Source organism: Bombus vosnesenskii, unplaced genomic scaffold, assembly GCF_011952255.1.
Source record: "Bombus vosnesenskii isolate JDL3184/JDL3185 unplaced genomic scaffold, Bvos_JDL3184-5_v1.1 scf7180000013263, whole genome shotgun sequence".
Lineage (NCBI taxonomy): Eukaryota > Metazoa > Arthropoda > Insecta > Hymenoptera > Apidae > Bombus > Bombus vosnesenskii.
The window spans coordinates 4,186,888-4,213,819 of NW_022882923.1; the positions used below are offsets into that span (position 1 = coordinate 4,186,888).

A 26,932-nucleotide genomic window follows, 5' to 3' on the forward strand; every position below is an offset into this window, starting at 1 on the left:
ACGTTTAAGCCCGGAATCGTATTTTGTAAGAATTTCCATGGTTAAATATATCATACCGAAATGGAGTGTAAACGCACGCAAAGTGCTAGAGTAAATTTCATCCTGTTTCTAATGTTTCTTACCTATGAAAATCCCTCTTCTGAAGCACAATATATCGCTGCTTTGTTGACTACAAGTAATTCCCAGAAGCTGTGTCACGCTCAAAAGAAACATCTAGCGTCCTACTCCGCATTCCTTTTTGCCTTTGAGATAAAATAAACGAGAATAGATGAATGAGACATTGTCTATTATGCCGAACACTATATAGTTTATTTGTAATGAGATTTCTTACTCGTATGTTTGAGTCTTACACGTAATAAGCAATTTCGACATCCTAACAGCGTTTCATAAACAATTTAGTTGTTTTTACGCTACTGATATAAATCTAACGACTAATGCTCACGTAGCCAGTTCTTTAACATTCATAATGACGCATTGAACTTGACCCGCACACAATTACGGTTCGTTCGAACACGAGCAAACAGCTTCCAGAAAACTCTCTTTTATTCAACGCTACTACTTTATTCGTGCAAGTGTGCGAGGCAAAGGCGGGCTCGAATAATTCGTTCGCGCAAGCCTGAGGTTCCGTGTCTTCGCTACGCGGCTACTTACATTCTTCTTCTTTATCTAACTAACAAGTTAAGCGTAGCGATGGTACACGCATTTGACCTACGTATATGTATACGCGGATGTATGGGAAGGCAATGTAAATAAATGATTTCAAGCAACGCCATGCCACGCTACCGCTGCTAAATCATCCCGCGGATCAATCATACCTTTGTCGCGTATTACAACGGTGAATCCGGGAATGGGAAACGTCGAACATCAGCCAGGAAGTAATAGACGAGTGATAGAGTTGAGCACGGGGAATTTTTATGGGTAAATCGATGTTGCACGCGGAAAGGGCAAGACTGTGTGAGAGGGAAACGTCAGGCGACTCGTAGAGGGGCAAAGAGAAAGAGCGAGAAGGACAGCAAGAGGAAAATAGCAGGGAGAGAGAGAAGGCTCGATTGGTCGAGGAGAAGGGAGTAGCTGCGAAGGAGTGAGCGAGAGAGGAAAAGAGAGAGAGAAAGGTGAAATGTGTATACACGTACGATTGAGCGACAAAGAAGGTGAGAGGCAAAGGGCGCTAGAAATCTGGAGCGGGGATAGATCCAGGGGCTTTTGCGCTGTGCACGCGACCTTGAATGCCAGCCAGCCTAGACCTTGCCACAGCTCTTTCGCTCGGCTTGCCTAGTCCAGAGACCGCTCCGCCTCTACATACATACTGTTGTTTCGAGCGCCGCGCCGGCCTAAATCCGATATCTCGCTTCCTCTTTCTTCTTGCCTCACCTATCCTATGGCTTGCGGTGGGTTCAGGCCGCGCGCGATCGCACCGATTACGTAAAGATAAAAACTCGAATAATCGCTGGCTGGATCTCTGGTAATTTTACTTAGAGTCATATCGGTCGGTGCAATTATTTCTGAAATGCAATAATATTGCATTTTCTAGAGGAGCTTGGACCTAGAATCACATTTTGCTATGACTGAGCACTATCACATACTATGACTGTACAAACTGTAATTTAAAACTTGAATCTATACTTATGCTTCTTGTCACTGCGCTTGAAAATACGATATGAATTTTTACATAAATATATAATTTTCTATAATTAACATATTCGTATGCTCCTTAATGCGTATAATGTTCTTCTCGTTTCATTTTTAATTCTATGTTGAAAATTTTAAAGGAATAATTTAGGACGATCAAACTGGAAATCAACGAGGAGGAAATTCTACAGAATATCGCATATTTACCGTGCAAACATCGAAGGATACAAAGTCGTAGCTTAACTTTCTATTTATACTCTTCTAATGATGAACTTGTACATTCTTTTCTAAACAAAACTGATTTATCTGACCTTTATCGTAAATATACAAGCGTAGCAAACCTACGACTGAAAAGCAACAAAACAGATAGTATTTCTAAGATACGCATTTAGAAACATTCGTACTTACATCAGGCATTTTCATTTTTATGACATTATGCTCTTCCTATTTGTAAAAGGCAGACGAAGATATCGTTTCGCCTTATGATATACATGAATATTAGATACTTCACTGTAGGTTTGTGTCTACTGATCACGGAGCTTTTAAATTGAGGTTTATATTTCAAATCATACAAGAATAATACGTATCTGAAGTATAGCGTTCAAGGTTTACGATTCTGTTGCTCGCTGAAGCGTTCGCGCTAGATGGGATCATAACGGATCTTTGGACGCGACCGCGCCTAGAATCCAATGGGTCCAACACAACTCCGCGGTTTATCCACCTGACTTTTTATGTTTTTGCCAAATTGTGCACTTCTTAAGATTGCAGCGGCATCTGCCTTGAGAATCGCGAGGCGTTCGTAATCACGTGACTACAATTGCACCGGTTTTCTACTCAGATGTTACCGATCACATGATCTATTGAAGTTCGTGCCAAATTGCACCGATTCTTCATTTTCAATGGATAGTGAGCTTAAATTGATTTTGAAGAATTATGAAATTCGTTATTATACGTTTCCAAGTATTAGGTAATTTTATTATCTTTGTATTTTATGTTTCTTCTGAAGAATTGTAAATTATGAAGTAAGGAAAGCGAAGTATTCTTATGAACGATATAACACTTTTAATAAATATAGTAAAATATGTTATATTGTTATATATATATGTGTGTATCATTGCAAATAACTTTGTAAGTAATATATTTGTACTAAAAAACAGTATGATATATAGTACGATAATATGAAAGAAAAAAATGTAAGCAATGTGTATACATAAAATTCCACGAATGTAAGTAAATTCAAATATGGCTGAAGATATCACATGTGGTTTGCTATATATAATAAAACTTTTATAACTTATTCTATTATATTTAACATTTTACCAAACAATAATATAATATAAAAAAATGATTTTAAGTTCTAGCGTTCTTTATTTTAATACAAAATCAAAATATTATAAATTAAGGTACTATTTATCAAAAAATGTTTCGGAATTCTTTTGTTGTTTATAGATGTCATATCTAGCACCGATGTAGAATCGTAGTGCACAAAGTACGTAGTACATAAATTTGTAATTGTGCTAAATCTAATATAATATTCAATCAAAGTACACATTTTTACTACGTTTTGTCTGTCGGAATTAATTTGAATTTGCTTTATTAGGTTTGTAAGAGATATTTTACTCTATTATTTAAAAGGTGTATTGCGCGGGTACTCAAAGTCTTGTGCCGCCACTGGGACAGAATTCAAATGTGTGCCGCTTCGAGTTCCGCGTGCCGTACCGTGGCGTGTAACTAAAGAGGTTCGTTGATTCGATTAGTGAGTGTTTGAAATTGGTGATCGTACGAGTTATTCATTATGAATAAAATGAAGTTCAGAAAAAATTTCAAGTATATTCAAAATTACAATTTTCCACCTACAAAACTTCGAAATGTATTTTGTACACAATGTAAACACCAATTTTTTTTTGAAGGTAATCATTCATGTTCTCGAGTCATATACTTGCCGGTGTTTTATTCTTTCTATTATTTACATGTTGTACATATTAAATCTAAGCGAAATACTTATTTTTAACCTTTTGTAATGTGATTTCAACAATCGTATTGTAAAAATCTTTTGATCTACTTCCATGAACATATATTTTCGTTAATGACATTTTATAATAAGGAAAAACAGGAAATTTACACAAGAAGTATGCCTGCTACTTTCCTTTGTAATTCTAATATAAATGATATCCCAGAGGTTAGAATAATATATAAATTAAGGTTGATAGCATTGTTTAGATTTGTGTTACTCATGCCATTTGTAAAGTATGATTGGAAAAAATACTAAGAAAGCTTTATCTTGTTTGTTTCAGCATTTGTTCCTATGCGTGGTACAATACCTTTGTTATTAGACTGTGGACATATAATATGTGATAAATGTGCTAAATCATTTGTTAATCAACCTTGTCCTATATGCAATATAATCTCAGAGTGTGACAGTAATAATATACTTCAGTTACCTCTAAACATATATGCTTTGGGATTAATAGTCATGTCACATAATCGACCAATTAATACAGATGATCAAGATATTTCTTTTTGTAAACCTTCTACTTCTAAATCAAAGCAACAGAGCATACAAGGTCTGTATCATATTAGAGAAGGAGAAATTATATTTTTTAAACGATGCTTTAAGTTACAATGAAGTATCCTTCATTTTCAGGTTTATGTTCTGAATGTGGAATTCAAGCAACACTAAAGTGCCAACAATGTAACGTTCTCTTTTGTCATATTTGTTATTCCAAGGTATATTGCTTATTACAACTGCTTTTTATTACATTATTATTTGTTTGTTTTTGGGGATGTATCATTGATTGCATTTTCTATAAATTATAAGAGTATGTATGTCATAGTTAGTTTTATCTTTATGTTATATTAGATTCATGGGAAAGCGCTACAAAATCATTCAAAGGTCGTGCTAACGGAGGAAAATAATGAAAATTCCTTCATTTTAAAAAATACTTGCTCAGAACAGTGTCTTGAACGGATAGGATATTACTGTGAAAATTGTGATATAGCTGGATGTTCACATTGTATGATACAATTGCATAAACAACATAATTACTTTCCTTTAAGCCAACAGGTTTGTATTATAACCGATGTAAACAATTTATTAGTGTGACACTGAAAAGAAATAATATAGTTTTATTCGTGTGTTTATTAGAACAATAAACTGATGACTGAATTCCACGACGTGTTTGACCGTGTGAGTGAGAATCTCAAGAGGGTTCAGCAGGTGCAAAAGGTAAGTTTAAATTAATTTTTTATTCTTCTTATGGAAAAGTTATTAGATCTTAGAGCAGATTATTAAGAATTATAGTGCATGCATAATAAAGAAAAATATTCATGTTAAATGGTAAATAAATAATTTTATTATGTACTTGCAACAAAGTATTAAGTACAAATATTAATCATTATCGTAGAATCAATTTGTTGCAATATAATTAATTGTACAAACTGTTCTCTGAAGTAGCAGAAATTTTCAAATTAATTTATCGTCATACTTGTTTATAATTGAGTATAATATGTTGCATATATGATATATACCTAACATATAGAAGACTGTTATTTGTCTATGAAATGCATGTATAAATGCAAACGTTTTTTTATAAAGTAATAAAGAATATATGATGTCATAAATAATTACATAATACAAATATGACTAGAGGGAAGAAAAATACTTATTGACATTATCGGTTGTTCCATATGTGTCCAGTTCCTGCATTTCCAGTTGCTTTAAGTGCTTGAATAATTAGATTCTGCATATTAAATATTTCATTACAGTAATAATGTAGTAATTTGATTTCTTCAATCTAGAGATCTTATACCAAACTTTTCTTACAAAATACACTATATATATAAGAATAAATCACACACAAACCTATAATAAAAATATTGCACATTTTTGAGTTTCACAAAATTTCTCCACATCCAATGATGTGTAAGAGACACAACCTACAATCGTTCACTGCTATTTATAACAAATAATGGCAACAAGGTATATACGTTAAATACGTACTAGAGTTGAATCAGCAAAATTACAATAATTTAACTAGGATCTAGACATATCGATTATTCATTTTCTTTCTCCTGTGTTTGTTGTTTATCCTTGAGTTTTTCTTTTTGCTTCTCTTTCTCTTTCTCTTTCTCCTCCTGCTGTTTCTTCAGCTTTTTCTCCTTCAGTTTCGCCTCCATCTCTTTAAATTTGAGTTCTAAATACCGATCTACTTCCGGACCGGTGAAGTCCTCCGGGAACTTTGGCATTATCGGCAGAATGTACTTGTAGAGTCGTTCGTTTAACACGTATAATTGAGTTGTTGTTTCGCATTTCACGTTGAACCACCAGTCGCACGTCAACGCCACTTGACTGAATATAGTACCGTTCGGGCATAAAAACGATGATTTACCACCATTAAGATCGCAGTAATGCCATACCTGCGAGAACAACATTATTATCACTGTTAGAAATCGCAAGCAACTTTGAAATTTCTGTATACAAGGTGAACAAGAATAGGTGGTACAAGTATCACGCAAAGACAAATTTTTTCAATCATCGTTTTTCAATATTTGTATACGACAATAGGAGCGAGAGTTCCAATAATTCCTTAATTAATACAATTAATAGATTTATTAACGAAATTATCAACATTACTTATTACTTGATAACCTTTATGACATCATCCAGGCATTAGTCATGAGAATTTATTTGTTTATAGATCTTTCAAATTTTTACATATAACTCTACAACATATCTTTTTTCATAGTTTCGATTTATATCTATATAAGATATCGTCCTATGTTTAATTGTTCCACTCATTCTTGCCTAGTTTGTAATATAAGTCGTCACACAATCAATTTTATTATTAGAAATTTAATATTAGAAAATACAAAAAATAAAGATATTACCTGGCATCCAGTATCCGGATCGCCAAAGAATCCTTTGTAACGCTGCTCCTTACAATTGAAATTCGTACGAGGTATACTAGAATAGGCCGGATAGTCGACGTTAGCCTTTCCTCTGGTAGCACCATATTTTAGCGACGTCTGTGGGACAACTTCCGTGGTAACAGGTGGCAAAGGATATCGTTCCTGTTGCAATACATCGTCACTCAAATCCTCCGTGATAGCGTAGGAATGATCAGTCGGATCTTCGTTGGTTTGCGGTCTGATCGTCGGTAGGAACGGTTCTTTCTGTTTCGTTGGAATTTCTTGCACAATAGGAACATAATATTCCACCACGTTGTTGTTGGTCAAGCTGTTCGTGTTGTAATTCGACTGAGGTGGTGGTTTAGGTTTCGTTTCATCCTCGTACGACGTTATTTTGTAACGTTCAGGATCATCGGTCAAATATAGCGGATTTGGTGTAGCTTGAAATCGCGTCTCGGTTATTACCTTTGGCCTCGTTTGCGGTCTTACCCTGAAACTCGTTGGTTTCTCCGGTATCCTGGGTGGTAGAGGTGCCACCACTGGTGTTAAAGGAGACGCTTGGATTTGCGGGAATTCTTCCTTTTTCGTGCTGTGAAGGATATTCAATATCTCTACAAGTGTCTTTAGACTATTGTCTATGTTATCCTTGTTCAATGTTTCTGGTAAACGTTCACTTAGTTGAAAGCTTTCCACTATTTGTTGTAGGTTTACATTAGGATTTCGTGGTAGGGCGAGCATAGGAGATTGTTTACTCGCTGGTAGAGGTTCCAGCACGTTTGGATACACGTTAGGTAGTGGAATTTGTCGGTGATCTTGGAATTCCTTCGCAGGATAATTAACAGCAGTACTTGGTCTGACATTATAATCAAGCATGTACTCATCTCGTAGATTACTGTAAATAGGTTTAATGGGTTGTTTTCTAGGCAAGTGATCTCTGCCATTTGTTGTGTAAGGTCGTAATGGTCTCACGTTTGCATAGTATCTGTTCTCCTTACGGATAGCTTGGCTGGATACCGTAGTTATCTCGGGATACGCTACCTTTTGATCCCGATACAGTTGATACGGTATCGGGTACTCCTCATAATTGACCTTCGAACTGTGTCTCACGGGTGTGAAATAGTCGCTATCGGCTCCTACGTTTCGCGGATCGTATTGTATCGATGGAATGAATTTCTTGTCTTGATTCGGTACATTCGTGCGATAATTGTTCGTCCTTCGTGGCACGGTATTCACTCTGACGAACGATTGCGGGCTCTTTCTCACTCCTACCAGGCCACTTTGTATCTCTTTTCCAGGAGTGCCTTGTGACACCGGGTTTTGCCCGTTTACGTAGTTGTTTGCTACGTAGAACGTCATGTAGGGTATCAGTCTCCTGTACCTTTCTTTGAATTCCTCCAGCGTGATCTCTGGCAACGATTCGTCATCTTCTTCGTCGACTACGACTTTCGTCGAGTTTGAATCAGAAGATGCTGCGCTAGTCTTGGTGGTTAACACTGTAACAAAAAATTAAAATTAATTCGTACGAGGTTTTTTTCTATGTAGAATAGGTATTAAGTAAACACGTATATTTTATAGAGCATAGAGAATGCAAAAATTGTCGACCCAATAAAACTAGCCGGCATAAATAACGAAACGCAAAAAAAAGGCTATCCCGTTAACCAAGTAAATAGATCGATCTGCGCGCGAATCACAAGCTAGGAAACAACTTGCATAAAATACGCTTGAATGGTTTAACACAATTGAAGTACCGAAATGGTTAGAGGGTCGCGCATTTGACAAACGTATCGTACGAGTCCCTCTGAAATTTAAGTGTTTTCGAGTGTTGCGCGAGCGTGTCGATGAGAGAAGGACAATAATAATAGGAACGATCTGGCGAGTTCTAATTACTACGACGATCCTGGTGCGGGGAAGCTGATAAAAAGACCAAATGGAAATCGAGGGCGGAGGGGAAAACAGAAAATTGGAGGAAAGTATGTGAGACAAGAAGAAAGAGGGGAAAAAGAATCAATTCAACGCGATGACGCTGCCTCATAGCAACGCGTGAGACATCTTCTTAATCGGTCTTTTAAAAAGCTACCAGCGTGCATAGTTATACCTCAACGCGCCTATTTCTTCCCTCCCTGCCTTCTTATTCTTAATCTTTTCCCTCTTGCCGGGTTACGTGCGAAGTAATGCGTACGCTGCACTCCGGTCTGGTGAAATTAAATTAAGGGGAAAACGTTCGTAGAGCTGGCCAACGCTTTTGTACGTGCACCGAGATAGCAAGAATAAAGACCGTATCGGTGTGTACCTATATACGAACACGCATGCTGATATATTCGAAGCACTCAGTGCGCGAGCGCGTTTGTTCCCTTGCGTGTGTGTATGCAGTCGTGCAGGATATATTCGCCCTGGCACGTTCGAGTGCTGCAACCACTAAAAACATACCAATCCTCCGGCTCTGCTCTCCTCTGGCTTCGAACCTCAACCCTACGCGTGTACGACTACTTTTCCCCTTTATTCGCGTCTTGCTCGATCGTACAGAATGGTTCAATCTTTTGGTGTTGCTGCAGACGTATGTACGCTGCCTGGTTGAATCAAATATCCCTGGGAAATGGAGTCTGTTCGATCGATTCCGTTGCCAATTATTCCCGTGTTTAACAGCTAATTATGTTTTCTTCATTTTGCTGTTCTTTCATGCTTCTTCGTTGCAAGGTATTTGCGGCTCTTTTTTTGTTCGTACGTTTCGAACGGATTTATTAACTTTGATTAATAGGTCTTGGAAACGGAGGGTGGAACTATTTGTGCGGCGATTCTTTGTTCATTCCGAAGAAAGATACAGTTAACTCTAGTTGATAACATTTTGCTTGACTACGCGGACTTTGATCAATATAGCTACTGCACAGCGCAGCTAATTAAGAAGTTCTTCATGTAAAAATAGGAGAAGTTACTTTGTGTTATCGTTATTGCATTGATTTTCATCTTGTTTATTCTTCTTTTAATTAGAAACATTTCTTAACTTTGTATAAAGAATCGTTCGTTTATGGCGGATTTGAACCTACTTATTTCTATGCAAATAATTTCAACTAGAGGCATATAAATTAGGACTCAAACTAAAGATTACTTAACCTCTCCTTCCGAAACAGTGTTGATTTATCTTCGTGCATTCGTATCGATTTCTTTGTATGAATAGTTATATATATATATATATGTCTAGAACTGGAAGAGAATGTGCACAGATTTTCTACCATTCGATTTCATTTCTTTATTGCTTGAAAAGATTTTTATATGGAAAGTTGCGGAATATTCCTATCGGCTGAATTGAAAGCGATGAAAAAATTCATGTTTGCGAAGAGATAACTGTGGATGAAAGTTTCATGTTGTTGGAAAAAGTAAAAATTGAAATTTTGCTGGTTTAATCGACGTATACGATCGGTTAACGCTTAAAGAGTGATATTATAAAGGTGCTCGATTATATTTACCTTCAGTCAGTATTCAAACTTTCATCCTCAATCTATTTGTAATTTTTATACTTTTACAATCTCTATTCGTAACACCCGATATTACTCGTATAACGAACACGTGTTAATATTTCAAACAAAATCCTCCAATCCTCGATTCTCTTTCTCTAAACGAACGCCAGGAGGCCGTCTTCGCTATGCCTGATCCTGTTCGTCACAGAGATGGTCGTATTCGGTGCAAAGGAAAATGTGTGTGTGTGTGTGGCCATAAACCCGACGCTTCTCTGTATCCTGCATGAATTTTTATAAACCGATTATTTAGTGGCGATGTAACATAGTACGTGGCTAGGTGGTATCGTTTTCGCGTTATAGATAGACAGAGATAGAAGAAGCTCAACGGTATCCGAGCGTGGCACATCAAAGGGACCCAGTCTCTCTGTTGCATTGCACACAGATATACACCGACCCCGACCTGGAAATCCAATTCGATTCTGCATGAAATGAGTCTGGAAACTCTCCGCGTAGCGCGCGCCGCTTTATTAATCCTGTCAGTACGGAACGTGATTGAAAAATCCGCAAAGCGCGTGTGCCGCGAGTAACTCTCTCCGTTTGCCCTGTCTAAAGAGGTGCTTGCCCTGAAAATTTACAAAGCGCCGTTGCCTACGTCTGTATGTGCGTAAGGATGTGCACCTTCCTTCGGGATAACCGGACTCTTGACCTCTCCACCCTTTACTTTTGCATTTTCCCCTCTTGTTCGCGCGAACCCGATTCTGCTCGACAAGTTATGTTCACACTCGTGCTGGCCACATCACAGACACTTCGTTTCTCGTCGAAGAAAATTTTGGAAAAACGTTTGGAGTACGCTGAACTCGTACTTGAATGATATTGCTAGATAGCTATGTATCTTAGAGAATGGCGATCCTTCGCAGGTTTGATTTCTTTAGTCCGCGAATTTTCTATCGCGATGAGCGATCGGCGCTTTACCGAGGTAGGTTTGGGATTGTTGGTCGGTAAATTTGAGACATACAGGACTGTCAGGCTATAGGAAGGTTGTAAGGATACAAAAGCCTCAAGTTTTCTTGAAATTTATTTGTTTTACATATAAACTTGTGATAGTAACAGAGAAATACAAGTTAGGCACAGGTTTCTTCGTATCACAGTGACGTAGATACTTTTGCAGTTGATTTTAGAGTATGAAATCTTGACGAATAAAACCTAGATCTCAAAATCAATCAGTATTCGATTCCTTTGTACCGCAAAGCCAATCGTTATGCCAATTTCTAATAAATTTCATTACACACCTCGATAACCGTTGTACCGTTCTATCGATTCGTCACAAACATGCAGATTGTCGTTTGTTCAACCTAAAAATTCCGTGCCGAAAATTTACAATGTACAGCCACGTCCGACTCTGCTAATGAACGTTCTCCCTGTTCAATTTTTTATCATTTGATTACCTTGTTCTCGCAAATACCTTTTGTTTTCCCAAGCTTCAGATGCTCTTTTCTTTTTGTCTTTTTAATGCCGCTCGTGCACGGTATATTCACACTGAGGCGAGTATTAATTTCGTATGCGATTCACGCACGCGAGTTAATATTTCCGGCAAAGGCGTCGCGATAGTTTTTCACTCGTTAAGGAACTTTCGTTTTCCGCAGGCGGGAAAATGAGAAACGGGTTTATTTGGTCGGATGTTCGGAGCGCGTATTGCCTCGCTTTTTGACACGGCCCTTCGTCTCCTGGCCCATACAATAAATAAAACCGGCGGTCGCAGTAATTTTACCGGCTCGCGCGATTGGGAATATCGACGTTGCTCTGTTTTCCATAGGCGATATCAATTGTCCGCAGCAGTTGTTCTCTATTCTGTTGGTCTCGTGTCTCTGAATTACGATTGTAACGATAGGCTTGTATTACGCGAACTGGTGTCCATGGATTTTTGTTTATTTTATGCCGTCGAACCGCGAACAAGACAAAATAGACACCTGGCCGCGGCGGGATTTTTATTATCCAACGAGAGTGCGACCAACCAATGAATTTTTTTCTCGCCCCTTTTCTCACTGTGCTTCCTTTTTTTGTTTCTTTTTTTTTTCAATTGTAGATTCTATAATAAATTGCGTTGTATTTCACAGCGAATCCCGACTATTCGATTCTTCGGCGTCCGTCTCGAAACCCGGTGACATTTTATGTTATTGTTTATTCATTTTTATAGAGGGAATTAACAGCGTTCAAGGATTAAAAAATGTTAAGAGCGTCCGTCTGCTGGATTATACGCGTCCTTGTCAATTATGGAGGTTATACTAATTCGGTCGTACGTGGGGACGGAGGAAAGAGGTTGTTTTGTAAATTCGTAAATGCTCGCATTAAATTTATTATTGCCGTTGTAGATTGTAATATCTCGTCTCTGGCAATATAACTTTTATTCCATTTGAAATTAATTTGTAGCTTGTAGTTTAGAATAATTTACTAATCTTATACTTTCTCACTATCATAAACAGAATTTCTGTAGTCTTTGTTTTTAAAAGCATCGTTTTTGTGACCAGATTAATCTCCGAACTAAAACAACACAGAGTGAGTCTTTTTTTGGCCATGTTCGTCTCAAATGTCTTTGTTCTTTGTTTATATAAACATTGCCGTTTCGTTGACTACGCAGCTATACGTACACTTCACGCTCGTGTCACATTACATTGCTAATGGAACTTCAGAATGTTTTGTGTAACATATACGATATGACTAGGAGTCCAGATACTTTCGTGAGTCATGGTATGTTGCAATATTTCGGGTCTCGCCGCGGATTGATCACCGCGTCTGTTTCTCTTTACGCTGCACGGGTTTCTACATTTGTGCAACGTATCGTGGCGAGTGGCCACGACACGAAAACTCGACGTGTCCGGCAGAATGTCGTGCCGATTCATCGGTATCTCGATACGGAATATTAATTGACGGCTATTGGTCTCCCAGATTACGTTATTTCGAAGGCACGTGATCTGGAAGCGTGACAGACGAGGAGTCCCATTGCGAGACAACTACTCAGTAGACGCAAACGGAATTCAGAGGCTTTTCTCCACCTTTGGTGCCAAACCTCTCTTCAACCTCTCTTTCGAACCCGTGTCTCTTGCACAATGGGAAAACTAATTAAAATCGTGGCGAACAGGGGGTATCTTTCTCTGTCGTAAGGTTTCGAAACAGTTCGCCTGTTATCTCTAGGTCGGATACACGTGAGTCGAACGTGGAGAACGAAGTGTTTCCAATCAAGCTGAATACCTTTCTCGTTTCTTCATTTTTCTGTCTTGTTTCGTTTAAGATGAACGGTCTCTGTTTATTGTTTCCTTTATCGATGAAGTTTCATGGTATAGAGTGTTTTGGTACAGAGTTGGTTGTTAGGCAGTTTTCTTTTGTCCTTTTATTCTGTTTGGATGTTTTATTGAAAAGAAGAGAAGGAAATAGGTCGGAGAGGTTCTGCCGAATTATTTTAAATTATTCTGAATTAATAGCATCGGTTAATAGAATTGGTTTGGCGTGTAACAATTATACAGGGTGGTTGGTAACTGGTGGTACAAGCGGAAAGGGGGTGATTCTACGCGAAAAAAGAAGTCGAAAATATAGAATAAAAATTTTTAAAAAACTGTTTAAAAATTTTTAAAAATAACGACAATCGAGACAACGATCTACAGTGAGATCCGTTATAACGAGACGCGATAAAGTGCACGCGTACCGAGCGAAAATTCAAAGTCGATTTTTTGAAAAACAAAGTCTCAAACGAAAAATTTTTATTCTATATTTTCCACTTCTTTTTTCGCGTAGAATCACCCCCTTTCCACTTGTACCATCAATTACCAACCACTCTGTATAATTCGTAAGATTTTCGGTATTACGGATAGCTTTGAAAGAAGTTGTACGAATTTGACAAAGTTCTATATTTACGTGGCCATGTAAAATCCCAGCGTTAATCTACGATAAAAGTTGAATATTCTAGAGGATGATTAAGCTACTGACTTTCAATTTGCTAACGAAAATAAAATAAAAGTACGACGAAACAATGAATTTAATTGGCAACGTAATTTTAGCTGAAACCATCGAATTGAAATCTCTTTGAACGAATCAACGTTTGAACGTTCATCGAATACATGAAACGGTAAATAAATGAAACAGTCTTTTCAAGAGCGACGATTCTATGCACGATCCTGGACGCGCACGTGAAGTAGAACGACGGTGAGTTTCATAAAAATTGAAAGGGACCCAGGTTTGTAACCTGTATTCTGTCGCGTCGAGTGGATGTGTAATGACCCTTTCGCTTTCGTATCGCGTGCATGTAATTACCTTCGTTACGCGAGCGTACGACCGCATGAAACGGCGTATTTTCGCTTTTCCTTCGCATGTACGCGCACCGGCGTCAAGATGAGAGAATACGCGTTATAATTGCGCGTTATAAAAGCCTCCATTTAAAATTTCGGATTCGGTATATCGGAAAAAGGTGAGCCGACGACTGGCCGCCGAGAATAACGAGATTAGCACAGGCTAAATGAGGTTTTAATGATGATCGTTTTAGTAACGTTCCCGTTCAGCGTCATCGATAATTAATGATTGTTGTTCTTCCTTTCTCTCGTTTTACCGGGCCTGATTGCGTCTCTTTTTAAGGCTAAACCCCATGCCATCCGTATCGTTCTCATCGAGGATGTCCATTCCTATGAATACATCTGTTAGAACTCTCAATTAACAGGTGTTTTTCATACGGTAACAAGCTTCAGCGAGATTATATCACGTAAATTATTTTGTTTTACAGAAGTTAACGCAGATTTGCTTTATATCTGACACGGATCATCCCGCTGATAAAGACAGTCGAATTTTTTCGTAATTCGTATAATTCCTAAACTTTCCACGCCAGGGTTAATTTAATATAAAATTGTTTGGTCTGCTCGTACAGTTGGAAACATCGATAACGAATTTAAGCTAGACTCGTTGCACCGCTATTCCTGTTTTTACTGTTGCACACATGCAACGAATTGCTTTAATAAAAGTTTACCAACTGCTATTGTGCGGCTTATATGTTTTTTGGCGGGGCATCGATCCTCGTATTCGATAATAGATAATGAAGCATAATTTTCTAAGAGAGAAACGATAAAGCCGTAAATTATTTAGTAATGTAGTTTCAGGATGTAAAAGCGACAGTGTGATTCTTTTTATGATACTGCAACGTTGAATATGTTATTTCGTTTAAATTATTGAGAGATTTTCTTGCGTTACAGGTAGGAAAATATCTCCTTAAATTCCATACCACCTTGCGATTATAGCCGTAAGTTCATTCCAACAGGAAGTCCCGTGCATAATATACAGGGAGTTACATAAAGTCTGTTGCAACTGTATTCTTGCAAAAGATATCTTGATCTCTTATTATGGAGGTCTTGAATTCCATTCTCAGGTATTAAAGAGAAATACCGGACAATATATAATATATATATATATATTATACTGTATAGTTCAGTTACTAAATTTTCTGCTATTTCTCTGATAGCTAGAATTTCCAAATTAGATTTTCCATCGAATATATTGATGTTAGAATTTGTAATATTCCAGCAGAATCTATTTCGTCCATACTGTGTAGTGTATAGGACACGATATCCTGCTCGAATGTATGTAAACAAATTCCACAGTTTCTGGGAAGAAGAATTACAAACTATCAATCACAAAGCTTGAGGTTCCCTTGCAGAATGTTGTCAAACATCGACGAATGTTCAGGATACCTAAGACTAAAGTGAATGTCATATTAAAAAGTCCAGGAATAATTTCCCCCCAGAAATCAGAATCTATCGATCAAAGAAATTGCACGTAGAATGCAATTCCTTTACAGAATGTCAAACGACTACAAATTCTTCGATCAAATCGTCAAACCTAAAAGTGCGCCGGAATCCAACAAACCATGGAAAAATCTAACGGTAGCGCGTTAATACGCAGTCGGTTGACAGCACGAATTTCTGGTTTACCTTTGACCCGTCTGAGTACAGGTATCCGGGAAGCCAGAAACGCGACTCTGCGCCGCGCGTTTCGCACGTCATTTAATTAAAACCGGAAAACGAGCCGCGTAACGACACTCGTCCCAGCGGCGAGTCGCGCGAGACATCGGTGTGTGTGTGCGTTTCGAGTCTCGTGGACTCTCCTCGAGTAACCGAGAACGCTGGATCACCTGGTTGTCGGCTCGCGATCCTGTTCGCAGGATTCGTGTGTACCGTCGCGTTACGCGTCCCTTGTGACGAAACTGGTCCTTAAGGGAAATACAGAGCTGTGAAATTAGACGAAACAAGAACGGACTGTGTGTGTGTGTGTTTCCTAAGAAGTTGCTGCGAGCAACGTTGCGTCTTGTTACCGGAATGGCAAGCGACTCTGTTCTACAGGATTTGACACTGCTGTAATGGTCATTGCGTACAAGCGTCACGTAAGTTCATTTACTTGGCGATTCCAACGAATTTGTGTTACGATTGTTGTTTAACTTCGCTTCTTCTTCTCTGGTGCAAGAGGCAGGTGTTGATTTAGGATGTAGAAACGTTGATGATCTTTACGTGAGTTTTAGTTAAATTAATAATGGGTTGCTCTGGAAATTTATTGTTGGAGTTGGGTTGCACACAGTTGAATAAGATTATTTTGTTTCTGAGGATGAAATTCATTGTATATTGACCTGAACTTTTTGGGAAGAGAAAAATACCTAAGTTTCAAAGGGATAGATAGATGGTTCAATTTCTTTTTAGTGTCAAGGTGAAGGTTTCATTCCAAGGTAGAGAAAAATGTGTGATTTTGACTATTGGTGGTTTTTAAAAAGATGGAGATTTCATGAAATAACGTAAGATTTCTCATAATAAATAAAATAGAATAACATGAATTTTCTTCTTTTCTTTCACTTTGCCAAATTTGTAATCCGAAAGATTTTGTCCGCAATTCTAAATCGATTTAGTCGATTCGTAAAATATTTCCACTGATCCACATGTTACACTGGTTTTCATTACTCGATTGAACGTAATCTAATTCCTCGAAATCCTGCTTTATCTATAATACATCACTGGATACTAAAAACGTTGAAAGCAGCGCAACAACCAGAAACTTCTAATTAGAATGGAAGAATTCCAACTATTATAGAAGCACAACTAGAATTTTTCTACTCATTAAACGATTACATGATAGGATATTAATAGAAAATAGCAAACGAAGTTGGAATCGTTCGTTTGGAAAACAGGAAAAACTGGCGTTGTATCATAAAATTCGCATGGCTTCGCTCGATTTTGCCAGCGTACAATACGGTCTCGATTAAGCGACAAAAGGCAGGCAAACGAAAATTAATACAACGCTGTGGACGCGTGTATTCAATATTGCATGCATTTGCCCGTCCTCTCTGCTCCTTTGCCGGGTTCCTGCCAGACCATTATGCGTCTCGTTGCTCCGTTCCTCTTGTTAATTTCCTCGTTTAACACATGCAATCTGAACATTTAACAAGAAGAAATACTTTCGAATCGGGTTTAATCAGTTTCGATGTTTCTAACGGATAAGTGCAGAAACGACATGTTGACGTGTTGACGCGAGGGACATCGATGACTGTCAGTGGAATTGTTGATGAGAATCGAGGTTGATTGCGACGCTTGAATCGAATGAAAAGTAATATTTAGAAAATTTTGTGGAAGCGTTAGGATTTTTGTCGAAAGAATCTTTGAAATCGATAAAAGATTTGTACAAATGAAAGTATACGATTATTGGGACGCTATAGAAAATGAAATGAAAGTTCGAGTATGATTAGGAAATTATTAAGACGTTTTAATTGTTTGCTTGATTGGCATCTTACGTGAACGTAGAGATTATATTTCTTCTCGTTTATGTCCATTATACCTTTCGATCAATCTATTTGTTTTTCCTTAATTCTGAATATAATTCATAGAAATGTAATTTAGTAATTTTTGCATCGTTACCTCACATGCAAAATAGTGATTGATTACTTGTTTCCTTGATAATTTCAACTGATTACCGCATGCTATAAGAGAAATTAGACCTTTCCATGTGATTGATAATCTTTCTTCTCGTATATGAAAATTCATTACACAGATGCTGTTTGAATTAAAATATGAAATTCCACGGTTCTCTGGCTGTTCTATAGATTTATTTTTCATAAATTACCATCAGTTTCTCATAAATGTTTTATTAATCGTTATCAATTGCTCATAAATTACTATTAAACATCCAGACTAATTTTCCAAGGTAGAAGGACTTTGCTGATCGAAATTACCCAAACATTCGATAAATCCAGTACCTTATACGTCAGAATTATTTAGAATAAAGAAGATCATATGAAAAATAGAACGCGTATTGATTACGACAGTTTAAGTCTACAAACGCACAATAAAATATTCAAACTCTTTCATTTTACTATAAGATACGTGTTACACCTTGTCGCGATGCCACGATACGCAAAATTGATTCGATAGCGAACGTGTTGAAGTTTCACGTTCACTATGATTTCTTGTCGAATGATCTGTCCACGTTTTCGCAGTGGTTGCTCAATTAGTCAGACAAAATTAGGTAGTGGCGAATAGCGATTAAATAGAGACCCCGGGCAGGTCTTCCTATCGAGATATCGCGGTGGACAAACGATCGTGCTCGAACAGTTCGGCGGAAAGTGTGCACACGTCCGAATGTCAATAAATAATCGATTAGTTTGGATTCCGGTCGGTCGTAATGGATTGGTATATTTGTGATTCGAACGATAGCTCGTCGATACTGGAGGAGCATGTACGAACATCGATTCTGTTTAGAAAGTACTTATTTGTACAGAGTGTTGCACAATGAGTATCTTTTGTCTCAAGATGATCCTATATTCGAGGGATAGAGAGAATACGTAAAAGGAAGAGTTTATTTTACTTTTGCTTCATTTCCGCCCTATTTAAGAATTGACGTTGCGCGAATGCAATATTTCAATTACAATCTTGTTCTGTCAAATTTATATTGTTCAATTATATTTTTGAACATTGTGAATTCCAAGGATTTCCTTGATATTTATTTCGTCACAGTTTATTCTTCCACTTGGATAATATAATTTTACAAAATTTTCTGAAATTGAAGTATTTAAAGCACGCTATGACCAATTGTTCTTTCTTTCAAGTTGTACAGCGTACCGCGTGTTGTACCTATTTGTCGAATGAGATTCTACAAAGTATTGTTCCAGTAATATTCGTATATTTTAAGAAAACGATAAGTAATTTTATTTATATTTTTCTATCTACTCTTTAATGGAAAATTACGCTAAAAAGATATTAATCTTTCTTCGTTAAAATTTTATTTCAAAAGAATTGTTTCGTTTAAAATTCAAATAAAATATAAATAAAATAAAAATACGAAATATAATAAAAAATGATTTCCTTTGACATTATACATTTAATATTCTATCAAATTGTCGTTCACTACAAGTAACTCGATAAGAGTCCATATCACGAATCAAACCGCACGTGGCAGAAAGTTTTTGTACGATATCTTTTATTCGTTTCTATATGCAAAACCATTCCTTAGCCAGTGGTGGTACATCAGCGATAGCGAAACACCCTCTAGCAATTACCATCGACGAGGAGGTTTTATACTTTTTGCGTCAGGTGACGTTCGATCGCCGTTCGAACGTCGATTATGAGTCACAGTAAGCTGCGGCACAATGGAAAAAATCGTTCCTTTCAGATGGACAATCAGAATGGAGATTTATTGTGTTTTATATTTAATTACATTGGCGACGGGCCTCTTAATTTAAAATTAATTATTCCGCTTGCGAAACTGACGCTTTGTTCCCGTTTTTAGAAAAGTGAACGACTCGTAGGTACGTTCCGAATCTATTGAAACACATAATCGCGCCACAAATGCGCCGCTATTATTTGAATTTTCAACCGACTCGTTCATTTGCCCGAATAATTTCAACTATTCGGTCCAGGTACCCCGCAAATTTAAATCGATTCTATGCGACCCGATCTTATTGGCCCGCTCGTACTGGCCACACGTAATATAAAATTAGCGATGAAACGCTTTGATAATTGGGTATTAAAATCTTGCGATAATCGTGCTTTGTGCCCGGCCCCATCCACAATGCGTGTTCTTTCCTTTTGCAAATATTTATGCCCCCGCGAATTTCCCATCGTGCGCTACCCGTTGTTTCATGCACCGTTTCGTCAAATACGTTGTTGCTGCTGCTTGATGATGGCTAAATTAACCCCATTTTGTTGTAAATTGCCTGTTTGTGAAATTAACTAAACCGCGCTCTTCGAGTACAGTTTGTATTTCCTTCTCTACGTTATGCTGTTTCACGTCTAATTTTTGTTTACTATATAAACAATGATAAAACGTTGATTTTTATCAGTACTGGTAAAGGGAACTTTTCTGCTTCTTTATTTTTGGTATTTTAAGATACAGCAGATTATTACCATTGATACGAAATAAGATAATTAGTTTGCTTCTTTCACTGTTGACTGGTTGCGAGTTATGTGCAAATAGACAGATAAGTATTTGCGAGAATTTAAGTGAAATTATTTCTTGTTCACACGTTTCATGTTTTATCGAAACTTGTTTAGCTCTTCTATGTAGGAAGGTATTTTTATAAAAATAAATAATCGACAATGTGAGAAATAAATTTGTCATGTTACGTTATATGGGAATTTCATGCTTTATATTGCGCTCTTAAATTTTGAAAATTGCACGCGATAAAGAAAGTTGAAGTAATTGTGTAGGATGAATCCTTTCAAGCCACGCAATATTCGTTCGATCCAATCTTCCCTAACGCTAGTTATTCAACGAGTTATTCAGGTAGTTCCAGGGAAAAGTATGATAAACAAGATAATCCATTCTGGAACGACTTATAAAAGCGCCATGAAAAATATCGTACTTATCAGTACGGGAATAAAATTCTATTTTTTTTCCCTTACTTTAGAAACTTGTGCGAGTGCACACGTGTTGACACATATCTTTCAATACTTTTCTTCCTATAACCAGAATTATTTTACTTACGGAGATGGCGTTAAACTATACACATTAATTCTCTTCTTATAAAACCGCAATTATCAGAAGAGTAGCTTTAAACTTTTGACATAAGGTTTCTAAATAAAGTTTTTAAAGAAAAGTTTCCACTCGAAATGATAACTTTATTGCACTAAAAATTGTTTCTATCGCTACTTCTTCGACTATATGACAAGTTACCAAATATGTTACGTTTCTCATGAACTGATTAAACTTACTCGTCGCTTCTACATGCGTTTCATACGATACGTGCTACAGTCTTGAAAGTATTTTGCTAATTTTACAGACCATTTTCTCCAACTATATCTTAAATTTAGAAAAATCAATATCCTTCGAAGTATCTCGTTTTCGTCTATTCTTATCACGATTTTTTAGATTTGTCGGGTTGAACGGAAAGCACGTTACATTTTAATTTCCCTTTTCCATCAAACTGAAGTACGTGTTTTCTCCTTTACGCGTGTTGTTCTCCATCAATGAATTCCCTTCGATGACTTTTCGCCATCTTCGCGATAACTTGAAATAATTTATTCCTCTGAGAAAAAAAAAAAAGAAAACGTTCCAATCCGTCCCTGTAGTCTTCCAAAGAAGATAAGTCCTTATTGTCGAGGTAGTTCTGTGACGAGCGGAATAAATGGTAACCCGAGCATGCAAGAGCGGTAAAATGTGATAGACGAGATAGAAAATCCCATTCGAACTGCGCCAATTTTTGTCCTGATACGATTGGCACATGTGGCCTTGCGTTGCTTGCTGAACCTTGGTGAACCACGTTTGAACCTATGCCAGGCCAACAAAAGACAAGTATCTCCAAAAATGTTCCTGAATGAATGAAAAATGAAGTACCTCAATTAAATTGTTTAATCTCAGTTTCGTCTCGCTACGAAGAACCAAACGATCTGTCTGTTCAACCCAACATTTTTACCACGTTGTATGTCGTTAAACGTTCCACACACGCACGTCGTCTTTCGCAAATACCTGGCGCAGCTTCTTCGATTATGGCACAATACAGTTCTTCGTTAATATCTTCACAGCGACCAAACTATTCCCGATTGGTTGTCGTCGTGTTCCACAAAGAGAGGGCGCGAGTTCTTCAGCGAACGCGATATGGAGATGACTTCCAAATAGTTTCAAAGCATATTATTCTCCGGCTCAGTGCAAAGGGTATCACGGTCAAAGGATAGCAGAATCGCCGTTGCGATGCCGGAATCAACGAAGGTTCGAGAGTGGATACAAATTGGAAATATTCGCCGGAACGGAAAATGATACTCGAAGGTTTAATGCGATTTATACGAGCTCGATCGGAATTTTCATTTCGTTCTTATGAGGCTCGATCGGCTGATGACGTTAATTGAATAGAATATTGCTCGTTACAAGTAATCGTACCTGAAACGCGTATGTATCTCTCTGCTTTTAACGAAGACGATCCGGTGAAAGTGGCTGTCGATACGCGGTTAAATCCGTCATTTTCTCGGATCAATGAGATCTCCGAATTCTTTCTATTTCTAAAGGTAGTTTAAAAGGTTTAGTCGTGTAAAAATTTAAGCGTAGGCGTTTTATACGTTAAAACTAGTAAGAAGAAAAAAAAAAAGAAAAAAAGAGAAACGCTCAAACACACGTTTGTTTATCTTTAACGAGGAGCTCGTTTGCTCAATCACAAATTTCCAGCTTCAGTGGATATGGAGATACAGAGATACCCTTTCAGAAAACAACTTACCCTTTTTCATCTCTGCGAAGGTTGGGTTTCGAAAAACGCCTGTTTGTCTATTTTCAATGAGAAGCCCATATGTCGAATTTCGCGTCTCGAATTTTAGCAAAACGTGGAACACGAATATCCTTTAGAAAAAACGGATTCGTTCTTCAGGATTCGTATTTCCAAAATACCTTTCTTATCTGATATTTCGCGCTATAAAACAGGTATACTGTTACGTCCCGAGGCTTACTAAAGATCGTGTTCCTAACCGTCGCCCTTGGTCCTTCAATGTCGTAGACAGATCGTCTTACATGACCGCTGAGATATACACAATGTGGCGATAAGCGTATAGTTGTTGCCAAGCAGCGAATTCTAAAAAACATCGATTCGCCCTCCGTCCGTTATTTTACCAACACAAAAAAGGTGGCTTAGTGATCATAGGTCGTGAGACTTGAGCGTGGTGGGGGTCGTCTCCAAGAGAAGACAAAGGAAAAAATCGAAGGGCAATGAGTATCATACGAGGAGTCAAGCCGAATGCATCGGGAGGTTCAGAGAAATAAAATCAAGGTCGCTTAGTCAAACGAATACGTCGAGAAATACTATAAAGTCGAGTCGAATTATGATAACAAACTAGTTGTATCATCGTTCAATCATTTGTAACGTGTTAATTGTAATTTTAAATATTGTTAAAAATAGAAGCTTATGTTAATCCTGTTAATTCAGTGTTACAATCGTTTGAACTACCTCTGTTATTCTAATCGAAACAGAGCAACGACTGATTTGCGGCGTCGAATATCAAAATCGTAGCGAGAATTAAAGCCTCTCGTTGACGCGTTTCTTCGCGATCGCGTCTCTCCGCGAACGGTCGTAACACTGTCCAAGTTCTGCGTTTCTAGCGAAAATTCAAAGTCGATTTTCTCGAAAATAAAGCCTCAAGTGAAAAATTTTTATTCTATATTTTCGACTTCTTTTTTCACGTAGAATCACCCTCTTTCCGCTTGTACCATCAGTTACCAACCACCCTGTATATGTATAGATAAGAAAAGGTGTCTATAGCGTGTTTTAAAATTCATTCAAGATATAATTTTATTCAGCCATCGAAATTGTCAAATTTGTCTTTTTATTAAATTTGATTATGGGGTCCTCTTGAGATATATTTGCATTAAAAATATTAATTTCTCAACTCTTCCTAAAATACTATCTATTTCGAAAGAATTGATTATATTTTAGATACTAGGTACGTGGTTACTTTGCTCAGCATAAGCTTAAGTTGGCTGTATACGAAATTCTAGTTAAAAATGACAATCATGACAACCGTGTCTCACTGTCGTGTCGATGAAATTTCAAAAATGCTTCGTATAACATACAATGCCATTTACCATAAACGTTTTTTCTTGTTTCAACATATAAAACTTACACTCAAATTTTGGTTCAATCATTTTGAAAGATCCTGCGTAATTCTGTTTCTAAATTTTCCTACGGCTCATTAGACTCGACAGAAGTTAAAAACAAGCAAGTTTGCCGGCTATTTGTAATTTAATTGACTGTCATAAAAACGATATTATGGTAAGAACAGTAGCCGGAGAACAATTGTAGCGTTTTATCTTTTAATAACGAATACAAAACCAAGTATCACGGCCAGCATTCGGAGAGATGCGACTCACGTACAATATTAAAGGAAAGTTTCGGATGCACGAGCATGTTCTTTTGCCAGTTTAATTATTTTCATTCTGATCAATACTACATTCACAATTGCGCAGACGTTGGTATAAGGGAGTTTTCGAATTCGTTTTCCTCCAAGAGCCGCATGTGTTTACACTTTCTTTAGAAAATGGTTCAACATCGTCGACTGGAAATTCTGCTTAATTACGAGCCTGAATTTTCAAGTGGAATTCTTCTCAAAACTTCATATTCTGAAAACTACGGCCGCATAGTAGCACCTGTAAATATTTTACTTCGTTTAACGTAGCTTCTGATTATTTTCCTCGTATCCGAACACCGAAAATCCAACGAATAGTTCCGTTAAAAGTTCGAACGGCAAATTGCGACTTTTCATTTCCAACGAATTTGTCATAACGAAAATTCATTCGTGTGGAAAAATAGCAGCTTTCTTCGTTAATCCAGTTGAACGCTCTTTCTCGAGTAAAAACGATACTTTCGCCAATGCTTCGCCATTCTTATGCGCTCGTACACGTTTGCTTATTACGATACTTTCTCCGATTATTTAGCTGTGGGTGTTTCGTGTTGTCAAATATCAAATACATTCTTCACATACTACGAATACATAGCTATGAAGCTTGCTTGTGTCCAACGAATGAAGTATCGTTACTATTAACTTATCACTTTGCTAAACGCGTGTAGAACAAGCTGCGAACTATGCGTTCCTACATAATCAGCAATTACTCAAACACGCGCATATATATCTGACAAGTTTACAAATTCGATTTTCTCGGAAGCCCTAAAAGCCATAGAATTCGTCTGACTTCAATTATGCCAGGAATTTACGACCACGGTGTACATTTCCTTCTTTCAACCATAATTCGCGTATCTACTTGCTAAAACCGTGACGACAAAAATTAGCCTACGCGAGGATCCAGTTCTCCAGTCGAATTTAACGAGCACAGCTTTATTTGCATTAATCCTGTGTACACGACGCGTTTGATAATCGAATTGCTGGCAAAGTAACGCAAGGGGGAAGAAAGGCGCGTTCCCAACGGTGGGTGGCTGCACTCGTACACACACACAGTCGCATTCGCGTCGTATGTGTACACATCGAGAGACGAAAGAAGCTCGTGTGGATGAGTCACGATGTTGTATCGGTAGTCTAGCGACAAACTTGCACTCGAACGAACAATTTCCCACTCGACACCGAGAGCACGGCGAATACTGTCTTCGCTCGTTGAAATTACAAACGCGACGACGGCCTGTCCTCTGTCGTTACGATCTTCGTGACCAGTTCGTGCCACCTAGACACGTTGTGAAGTGGAACTTCGCGACGTGAACATCCGCGAGACGAAGCAAACCTGCCGAGTTACAAATAACGAAAAGTATTCTGTCTCACTCCCCTCTGTCTGCCAGACTTCGCTGTCTGTATTTCTCCCTCGACTGCTTCCATCCAACTTTTACATGCATTGGATGGAGAAACAAACGTACGAGAGAAATAGCACGAAGGCCGACCCTTTTATACCGACGAGCGTGCGAGTAAAGGGATACGAAGGGAAACGTTGATTGCTAGGAAGGAAAACCGACCGGATTTCTCAGTGATTATAAAGCCAGCACGATAGGTTGCTGGGCCATGATAATGTTATTCCGCAGTCATTTTTATTTCGATGTATATTGTGCCTTTCAGCATTGTTGTGGCAATAAAGTGGAGTAGAGACGAGGGTGGCTTTTTGTCAAGTACTCGTTTTACGATGGTTTAATTAACTTCTCGATGTAACGTGTTCTTGGTACGACGCAGCATTTCTTCGCGGAATTTCAGTCGCTTTAAATGAATTTAATCAGTAAGAGATTTGGCAAGAAGTTGCATTAGCTTGTAAATGAGTTATCGTATTATTTATTCGTTTGAAAATTGGAAACACCAGTACATAGTTTATCTTATTGGAAATGTATGGTTTTGCAACGAGATTGTGGTGATCTCTGAAAGGAAGCGATGTATGGTACAAAAACATCAGAAGATTCACAAGGTTCCATAAGATCTCTAACAGGAAGATTAGTTTTGTCTACAATGACTCGACGTAATACAGTGGATGTTAGAGTAATCACATTATAAAGAGATATTAACCATTAGAAAGTTTAAACTTTCACAATAGTGTAAAAATTCGTAAATTGTTAAAACACGCGAAACATTCTTATTGCATTACTATCGGCCTTACGAAGAACAACCTACTGTTATCGTACTCAATTTATTAGCTTCAGCGATGAAATGAAAAATGATAAGAATCCATTTCGCTACGTTTTGCATAACGAACTAAAACGCGCAATACGCATCAATTTTCGCTTGTCCTGTTTGTTCGAAAGGCTGCATCGGTGCACACGATGCTCACGATAAAAAATCGAATTTGGGAAATGACACTAAGGGAAGGGGTGAGCGAATGAGACACAGGGGTGAACGAATGAGACACAGGGGTGAGCGAATGAGACACAGGGGTGAGCTGCTAATGTCGCGGAAACGCGGCGATTCTTTGACACGGACGCCTCGTTGCATATCCTACGCACGTTACTTACGCGAGCTCGTGACGATACACAGGTTAAA

At 37.8% G+C, this 26,932-nt stretch overlaps 2 protein-coding genes across 3 annotated transcripts in view; one reads left to right on the top strand and one right to left on the bottom strand.

Moving 5' to 3' along the window:
• Window positions 1–1,749: 1,749 nt before the first annotated feature.
• The window catches only part of LOC117230951 (RING finger protein 17), a 308,646-nt gene continuing 283,463 nt past the window's right edge, over window positions 1,750–26,932 (top strand). The window contains exons 1-5 of one of the 2 annotated variants that reach the window (XM_033488932.1): window positions 1,750–2,596; window positions 3,924–4,193; window positions 4,274–4,356; window positions 4,490–4,693; window positions 4,775–4,855. In XM_033488932.1, the coding sequence (XP_033344823.1) occupies window positions 2,563–2,596; window positions 3,924–4,193; window positions 4,274–4,356; window positions 4,490–4,693; window positions 4,775–4,855 (672 nt within the window). In that variant the 5' untranslated portion in view covers window positions 1,750–2,562. Of the gene's footprint in view, window positions 2,597–3,295; window positions 3,540–3,923; window positions 4,194–4,273; window positions 4,357–4,489; window positions 4,694–4,774; window positions 4,856–26,932 lie in introns of those variants that run through there. The other variant, XM_033488923.1, reaches the window with a different exon arrangement.
• LOC117230962 overlaps window positions 5,225–26,932 on the bottom strand; it is a 66,690-nt gene continuing 44,982 nt past the window's right edge. The window contains exons 2-3 of the mRNA XM_033488954.1: window positions 6,517–8,030; window positions 5,225–6,045 (exon numbers count right to left, since the gene is read on the bottom strand). Coding sequence (XP_033344845.1) covers window positions 5,683–6,045; window positions 6,517–8,030 — 1,877 coding nt within the window. The 3' untranslated portion in view covers window positions 5,225–5,682. The remainder of the gene's footprint in view (window positions 6,046–6,516; window positions 8,031–26,932) is intronic.